The 9,036-nt window shown below is 33.5% G+C and overlaps 1 protein-coding gene across 7 annotated transcripts in view; it reads left to right on the forward strand.

Annotated features, from left to right (window-relative positions):
- The window catches only part of TTLL7 (tubulin tyrosine ligase like 7), a 72,242-nt gene extending 63,601 nt beyond the window's left edge, over window positions 1-8,641 (forward strand). For 5 of the 7 annotated variants that reach the window (XM_082766075.1, XM_082766076.1, XM_082766078.1 and 2 more), the window contains 2 exons: window positions 3,175-3,348; window positions 6,674-8,641. In XM_082766075.1, the coding sequence (XP_082622201.1) occupies window positions 3,175-3,348; window positions 6,674-6,794 (295 nt within the window). In that variant the 3' untranslated portion in view covers window positions 6,795-8,641. Of the gene's footprint in view, window positions 1-2,755; window positions 3,111-3,174; window positions 3,349-3,663; window positions 3,783-6,673 lie in introns of those variants that run through there. The other 2 variants (XR_014318031.1, XM_082766080.1) reach the window with 2 other exon arrangements.
- Window positions 8,642-9,036: the final 395 nt, after the last annotated feature.

The raw sequence follows: 9,036 nt of genomic DNA on the forward strand, positions 1-9,036 counted from the left end.
AAAAGGATGAGGCCATATTTTAAAAGTCCAGTATCCTATACTTCAAAATGGACATTCCTGAAATCAGTGACATTCATGTAAGGACAGATCTAGAGAAACAGATATGAAGCAATCTCCCCTCTGAACTTCTTGATAAAATGAAAACAGCAATGTGTAAATATGAAATATATTGCATACAAAAAGACATTTTCTCTGTAAGTATATACAATGTATAAAGTACAGAAGGGATTTTGAGTAGCTTTAATAAATTATTTTACGAGATTTATTAAAAATTAACTGCAGGAAACACACATAGTATGCTGATGGCTATTGTATGTACAAAGGAATCAGTTCAACATATTCTTCACTTATAGTCATTTGTCATAGGTAGAGAATGAGCGTAGTGCACTTGTCAGTTGTCTCCCAGCAGAACAGAAAAATGTGCTAACAATGAGGGATCTGAGAGTATCCAAAGGGTCATCAGTTTGTTTGTTTGTTTCTTTTACTATTACCTTCTTCATTGTGAAAGGTTTGTTTTTGTGTGAGCTGTTGTCATCTTTTTTTTTTTTTTTTTTTTTTTTTTCATTGACATGGGCTGTGGGAACATGCAGATAATGTCAGTCCTAAGACTTGCTAGAGGTAGCTATTGGGTATGCTGCATGTTCCAACAGTTTTAAAACTCGAGTGAGAAAAGGCTGTGTTTCCAATTGAAAGTTTCTGTGTTTCCAATCTAAAATGTTTCCTTTGCATAATCCTCTACAGCTGCAAGGGCTGTTCTTCATGCCGAAAGAGGTGTGTGAATTCTTGAGTCAAAGTTCAATTTCTGTTGTCATAAAATATTATAAATACCTTCTCTTTCAATAATGCTGTTACTATTTTGAATCTTACTTCTAGTGTGCCCTTTTGCAGATCTTCTAATATGCATGAAAATTTTCAGTTTTTTTTTCCTCTACAACTATTTTTTTTTTGTTAAAAACATTTAAACAATTCTATTATTCACTTGGCTCAGAAGAACAGTCTTTGAGCCAGCAGAAGAGTTCAATGAAGAGTAGGATTTCACATCTAGCAATGCCTTGGTACATGCAGAACAAGACTCAGCTGACTACAGAATGGAGCTTAATTTTAAATATCAAATTCCATATAAAAGGAGTTGTCTGTAAAATTTCTAAAAAATGCTGTAAAAATAATATACAAATACTCAGTATGTGTAGAGATCACTCTACAAGTAATATACCTACTACAAAATTCACAGAAGTAAGCAAACCAAAAGGACATTTGTACCTCGTCAGTAGGCTGTTTATTCAGTTGCAAGCATCACTCTTGCCATGTGATCCTCAACACAGACCTTAAGACAACTCTGTAGCAGAGGCCAGCTTCTCATCAGTCGTCCTTAGCATTAATTGTGTCATTTGAAAGAACAGATTGGAATAAACATAGGGCACATGTAGATTCTGGGGACGGGTGTTGGGAAGGAGTATTAGCGTGCTAATTAAGAAACAACATATGTATGTGAAAATACATCAAGCAATATGGCGCTTTCACTATTAATAATAATATCTGGAGAACGGAGGTCATAGCCTCTTGCAGTTAGTTCTTTGCTAGGCACATAGTATTTTAGTAAAAAGAACAGACAAAGAAACAAAGGAAACGTCGGTGAAATAACCTTGATGTAGATGGTTTCATATAGCTACAGTTGTTTTACTGTATAGTAAACAATTAAAATTAATAATAGAAAACTGGTAGAACCAGATCACTTCAGATGGTTTTAAAAAGAATGAGATGTAATTGACAGTATTGCACAACCAAGCCTAATACTGTCCTCTGGATCTAGCGAGAGCTCGATTTCTTACTCATGTATGGAAACTAAAGCTGCAGCATAACAAACAGCTTCCTTGGGTAACTATACTCCAGTCCTTATTGATTGCAGGATAACAGAGTATGAACTGCATCTGTGTAGCATATAGAGGAGATTGCACAGACACACATATGTGTGAATTTTAATGAGATTTCATATAAATTTCCAAATATCAATCTTTATTCTTGGGGTAATTGTATATCACTGTGGTCATAATCAGCCATAATTATAGCAGGTCACATATTACTCTTCACTGGTAAAATCCCTCGTAACTGTCAGAAAGTGATTATAGACCTCAAAGCCCAGAGTTTAAGAAATTTATCAGGAGAGTTTCTAGCAAGAGATTTGGGAGATTTTTAGGTTAAATTAGAATATAATTATGTGCAACACTGTGAATCTGGTGAATGAATGTAATACTTAGAACTTCATCTTGCTGCTTTCCACCAGATGTCACATTGTAGAGGAAAGAATGAAGACAGTAGATTAATTTTCACATAATAGCAAATATGAAAATTTCATGGACAGGAAACAATATTGAGAAAAATACATTAAAGAAGGCAGTAATTCTTGAAGTAGTATAATTATTCTGCTTATTAAATAAACAGACTTGATGCCTTAGAAACTATATTACTTAATTCATTATATGGATAAGAATTAAAGAGAAAAATGCTTCTCTAAAATTATGTGTGTGGTAGCAATTCTATAGAACTGAACGGTTTCAGCTCAAACATACTACTTAGACTAGGGATCCAGGCTGAAAAATCAGTTAGATATACATACAACTTGTGTTTTGGACATTAATATTCACAATTGCATCATAATACAGTGTAATTTTAAAAATCTCATTAGGATGAAGTAGACATGCTGGTTCTTTGATATGTACTAAAATTCAGTGTTTTAAGAACAAACTTCTTACCTCAGGGATGCAAAATCTACTACTGATCTCAGTGGGACAGGACTAAATCATCCTGGATGCTATGCTGAACCCCAAAAATGGATGCAGCAAATTTTCCTCACTCTGTGAAGTGGCTCTTTCATAACCAAATAAAAAACCTCAAGCTTACAAGCCATCTGTGCTACTAGATAATGTTTTGATGGAAAAAAAGGTCTTCACAGGGACCATGTTGCCTTTAGAACATATATTATGACCTGTAATCTGGTAAGATTTCACATATGAAGATTAACTTTTTAACATGTGTTTTGGACTCTCTTTTCCTGTAAACAGGCAAGTTCATGCATTTTCTTTTGTTCCTTTATTGCTAAAACTGATATAAAGCAGTAAAGCTCTCAGATTGCAGTCTGTGGAAGAAAACATGGAGTCGTGTCTGTTTCCATAACAGGAGCTCTTGGGAAACCATATTCAGTAAAAGTGCAGAGGTGGTGACTCCTGAGCAACTCCAGTGTTGCCAACGGATAGTACAGCTTTGTAAACACTGCCTGCTAGTGGTTTACAAATATTCATCCAGCTCCAGAGGATCGCTGACTGGAATTAGCCCCAGCTGGGATGATACAAGGTATGTATTTCAATGTTCTCACTCAAAATTATAATGATGAAAGATAATATTGCTGTTACTGCTACACTTCCCTTTAAGCCTCATTCACTAAGTATTAAAAAAAAGGGAGGGGCAATAAACCCCAACATTTCCCCTGATCCTTGATTCTTTCATTCTAAGCTCTCTAGCTCACTCATGAAATACAGTGAAAAAATTTGCTATGTACCATTTGTGTGAAACTACCCTTACTAAAGTCTTGATTGCCTACTGCCTAAGTAGCTGCAGCAGAGGCTTTCTGTAAAGCGAACTGAAAATTTCCTTTCTTCCGCTTCTCAGATCCCTCAAAGTCAGTGATTCCAGATTTGCATTCTTAGAGGTATCCTAACATGTATGATACTTCTGGCTTCACATTCGCAGTGGGATGCTATAGGGGCACAACTCCAGCCAAGGGTCAGGTAAGTGCCATCTGATTTACTGTATTGCACAGTTTTGCAAAGTTGACTTCCAAAACCTACAGTTTTAAAGCTTTATTATTTCATCTCACAGAGCACAAATATATTTTCAAACCTTGCAAAACAGCATCATATAGTAAAAAAGAAAAAAAATATTTGGCACTTACCTGATTCTGCATTGGCTGGTTTAGTTCTCCTACCGGATACAATAAGGATTATATTGTCAGTGTAGGGATTACTGAAAATGCTCCAACTGTGGGAGTCGATGATCTCTAATTCAGCACTCTTAGATGGAAAATTAAATGTACGTTTCAAATTACTTAGGTTCCAATTTCTATCCATAACGGCAATTTGAATTATTATGTATATAAACTTACAAATGCTTTATTTATATAAAGTATCTTACAGACCCTATATCATAGAAGGGCTTTATGAGGTAAATAGCATGTGAAAAGTGAACCTTTGATATATTATCTGTTAAATTTATTTTATGACTTAATTGTGTACTTGGTATATCTCAGGCTGGTTATTTGATACATTGAACTCTCATTTGTTACTGTCATATGAATCTTAAGGCGATCTAACATAATTTAAAACCACCTAGAAACTGAATTTGGTCATAGCAAAAGTAGAAGTATCTAAAACAAAACAAATCATATTCAATATTAACAACTACTGAGCTGTTGCAGGAATATGGTAAAGTCATTTAGTGTAGTAAAGAGTAGAAAATCTTCAGGCTTGAAGTTTTTATTACTTTTACTGTTAATACTGCAGAAAATTTTTCGTCATAACCAACTGCAAACTATTCAAACTGATCAGATGAGATTACTATTATGTACTGCAGCTAGCAATCTTGCATTTGGAAAGCAGTGAAGTGAATGATCCAACAGGACTTTTTCATCTCTGGTTTCTGTGTTTATTTTGACACTGAACGGAAGTTTATTCATAACTTTCACAGGCGAGAGGAATCTAGGATCTGTTATGTCCTAGATAATGATATTTCTTCAGCAGTGTGGTAGCATGACAACTCTGACTGAAGTTAATGGCTTTATATTAATATCCATCTCTACTATGTATAAAGCAATATGCTAGTTAACCATGATATTCTGGATCTGTGAAATGAAAGTATGTGTGGAAATAAATGCTCTTGCCCATGGTGCCTGCCCCACAATATGTAAGGTAATAAATTTTTTTTTCTAGAAATGGGAGAACCACAGTATTAATTCTCTTCCCATCATCTAGGTTTCTGTTTCTAAATTATGTAAGAAACTATGCTACTACCAACAGTTTTCTTGAGTGACAGGAAAATTTTGTGAAGTGCAAGAGATAATAATATAGTTTAATAAATGTACAACAAGTTAATTTTTTTCAAGACTTTATAAAATTTAATTTGAAGAACTTACTTTGGTTTTTGTTTTTGTTTTTTGACCAGAAAACTTTTTTTAAGTTTTGCATTGATGACTAAAGGCTTCACAGTTATCAAATAGATACATCTTTATTTAGGAAAATAGATTTCTATGTGGAGAGGGAAAAAAGCTAGAGTTCTTTTTTCACTTTCTGGATTTGTTCTCAGTTCCAGCTCCTAACTGTAAATCCACTGTATATGATGAAGAGATTAAAGTATTAACATGAATGTGCATTAATGTATTTTTTTCTCACAAAATTTAGTGTAAATAAAACAGCAGACCTCAAAAAAAAAAAACTCATTTAAATAATAGCTATAAAATAAACTGTGCAAAAAGCTGGACCTTTCTCATTTTTGATAAATTCACCCATGTTTCAAAATTTAAGAAATGACGAAAAGTACCATCCACTGCTAGATCCTTACAGCTTGCTAAGTAATCTTATGGCGTATTCTTAGAGAAGCATCAGAGCTGTTCACTTTAAGATCAAGCAAATGTAGGACTCAGTCTGCTGAGGCAGTGAACTGTCAAGCTCACCACCAACCCATACCAAATCAAACTTTTTTTGGTAACTTGTTGAAAAACTGAATTGGTGATAATAACATTTGATAATAACGTGATTAGTAGGATCAGTGTTTTAACTTATTCATCATTAATCAATATGATTCACTAGAATGATGCAACATTTTTAAAGCAATAATTTATACAATGTGTTACGCTAATCCATCTTAACACTGACATCATTCTTTAGGAAACTCTGATTTAGTGTGGATGTTATTTCTGCACACGTACTGTACTCATATGTACTCATATTTCTGCAACTATTAGGAAATGATAACATGAAACAGATTTAAGAATATATATTAGACATGATAAATGTTTTTTGTAGTATTGTGTAAGATACGTGCTATATAATTGCCTGAATTTTAAAGGATAAATAGTCACAAGTGATAAATAGTCACAGACTTACTATGCTGTAGCATCATTGTTTCTTGCTTTACTAGAGTGGTGATGATAGCATGAGTACTTTTAGGGAATTAGAATAGGAAACCAAAACTGAATAATTCTATTTTTTTTTCCTCTAATAAATGTTTTCTTACAACTTTACTTTTAATAACATAGTTAACAATAACTGCAGTTTTTACCTAATTTAAATTGAGCAAGTAGTACTATAATAACAGAGCATGAAATGTTAATTTTTAATAGTGTCATTGCACAGAATGCCATTGTTAATTTACCTTCTTGCTTAAAGAAGACTGGCAAGATACTTGGTCGTCATACAACATCCTGAAATTTTGCTAAGACTCTCTCTGACCTTAAGATCTGTTTTCTGAGTCAGTTAATGCCTAGTGCTCTGTATGTGGTGTATAAGTAGTGCTTATTGCACATATTTTCCTGTGTGAAACAATTACAAGGTATGGCTCTTAATTCTTTCACCCTTGAATGTTATCTTATGTGTAAATTTGGCTGTATTTTCTATATCATTTCTAGGTGTTTGTTGCCAGGACCTTCACAGTTCATCACGAAATCATCCTCGTCCAACCTTAGCTGCAGTTCATCCGGAATGCCTCGCCCTAACATTTTGTTCACACACAGATATAGTCACTTGTGAAGCAAATGAAAAGTTACTTTCCATTGTAAATAATGGCACTCCATATATACATTTTTTTTCAAATTAAAATTTGTCATGGAGCTAAATGCAAGCACTGTTATAATATGGTAGTAAGTATATATCATATAGATGAAAACCTACTGTAAAAGCATAGCTTTTCTGGAAGCATAATAAACCTTGTTAAGCTGGTTACACACATTTGAATGTGTAGATCTTGCTAGGTTTATAAGTAATTCCTACTAGAAATGTTATTTTTGCTGCAGAATATAGAAATGAAATTGATCTGGAAGATCCTATTACAGTGTTACATTATTTTGTATGTACAATACTTTGACTTGAATATTATTTATTGTAAAGTATACTATTTATTGTCTCAGATGTAATTGATCCTTTAACTAGACAGATGATTAAAAAAAACTGTAGTGGAACACTAAAACTGTAATAATCATTAAAAATAATCTGATAATTTCTTGCACATGTTTAAAGTAATGCCCCAAATCCTGTAAGCCAAACCTGAAGCAGGTATCTTTTCATTTCTCCTCTGAAATTATGAGTCTTGGTTAGTGCTTTTACTTTTCTTAAAGGACATGGTATAGTATCTTTTAGTCAAAGTGGAGGCATTCTATATGCAGATAGTAAAAATATCAGTTCATGCATTCAGTTTCTAATTGGATTTTTTTAATAAAACAGAAGCCAATATTTGTTAACTAGCTTTCATTCACATTACCTTACCTATGGCCTGTGCCTTTAAGTTTCCTTTGGGAGCAAGCAGTCACCTACAACTTGTGCAAGCATGCATAGTGCATAGTTTTTCTGTTTTACTACACAAGTGGTAAAGCAGACATTTTTAGGAAATACTGCAGCTATAATTTATTATTTCAACCTTATACTAATTGGTTTGCTGTAGTTTTTAGCATACAATCCAGTACATACTGTAGAATGTGTTGTTTAGCTAGACAGTATTTTCTAGACTTACTGACACCTTTAAATGTTGGAAATATAATTCAGTAGGAAGCTCTCATTCAGATTCAGCTTCCTCAGCCTGGCTGAGGGGCACAAAAGAAACCGAGCCAGAACAGGAACACAATTAACAGGACTTGTAACCTGAAAGCATCATTCAGGTTTTGTACTTATACCCTTCCATCTCATTCAGCGTTGTGCCATGTAAGCCTTATTTGTTATATAAATAATTATTAAAAAAAAAAACAAAACACAGCTAATCTAGATTTTTTTGTTTGTTTGTTTAACTGAGTGAAGAACAGAGTAGTAGGTATTTACCAAAGACTTGTTTACTTTCTAATAATGCAATCTTAAAACTTGTTTGTAAATTACCGATGTATTTTAGGTATACGTTAAAAATAATTTATGGGGGGGTTAATTGTCCTCAGGAGAAGTATATTAGAGGTTTTTGATATCCAGAAATTTATGAGAAATTTAAGAGACTTAAGAGATTTGAGACTGAAGTTGTCTGGAATTTAATTATTATTTTTTTTTTTTAATTTTAGTATATATATCAAATTGGGAATTCTGGTGAGATTTTTGATGCCTGTGCTGTAGTGCCTCAGCTCTAGAACTGCAAGATACAAGATAGGAAGACTATTTGTAAACAAATAATAATAATAATAATAAAAAGACAAAACAACAACACAAAACATAGATTAGCCAGATATAAACAGTCTTCTTGTCTGGTAAAAATATTTTTCATTCTCATGGTAATACTGATTTAGTAATACAATATGTTCACATTAATTGTGTATATTTCCTTTGATCCATATTGATAAAGCATATTATGATTATCTGTAACACCTAATAAAAGCTGTAAATCCTTTCTTCTTGGGGCAGCTTCCACTGTATTCTGCTTTTGGCATGACGGGGGAAACAGCTTCAGCCTACTTTACCCAACTCAAACAGAATCCTATGACAGCGGGTTCACATGGCTTTGTCTTTTTCTTTTTAAACTGCTTTTGATAAGTATTCTCAGAGGCCAGTGCTGGGACAGGTCAATCTGTACAGAGCAGTCTGCCAGCTGAAAGAGGACTACCAAGGATACCTGTGTGGTACAGACATACAGAAAAAAGGTATTTAGTATGTACAAAAGTGGACCAGATGGTTGATTTATGTCTGATGCTGTTTAATTTATTTCTGATAACCTTTCCTAGAGTAGTACTGCATTCCTAATAATGTGTGAATCAGTACTTACAGCATCTAAGAATGTTAATTTGAGTACGTTAAGTATATTCAA

This window comes from Aythya marila, assembly GCF_965140915.1.
Source record: "Aythya marila genome assembly, chromosome: 8".
NCBI lineage: Eukaryota > Metazoa > Chordata > Aves > Anseriformes > Anatidae > Aythya > Aythya marila.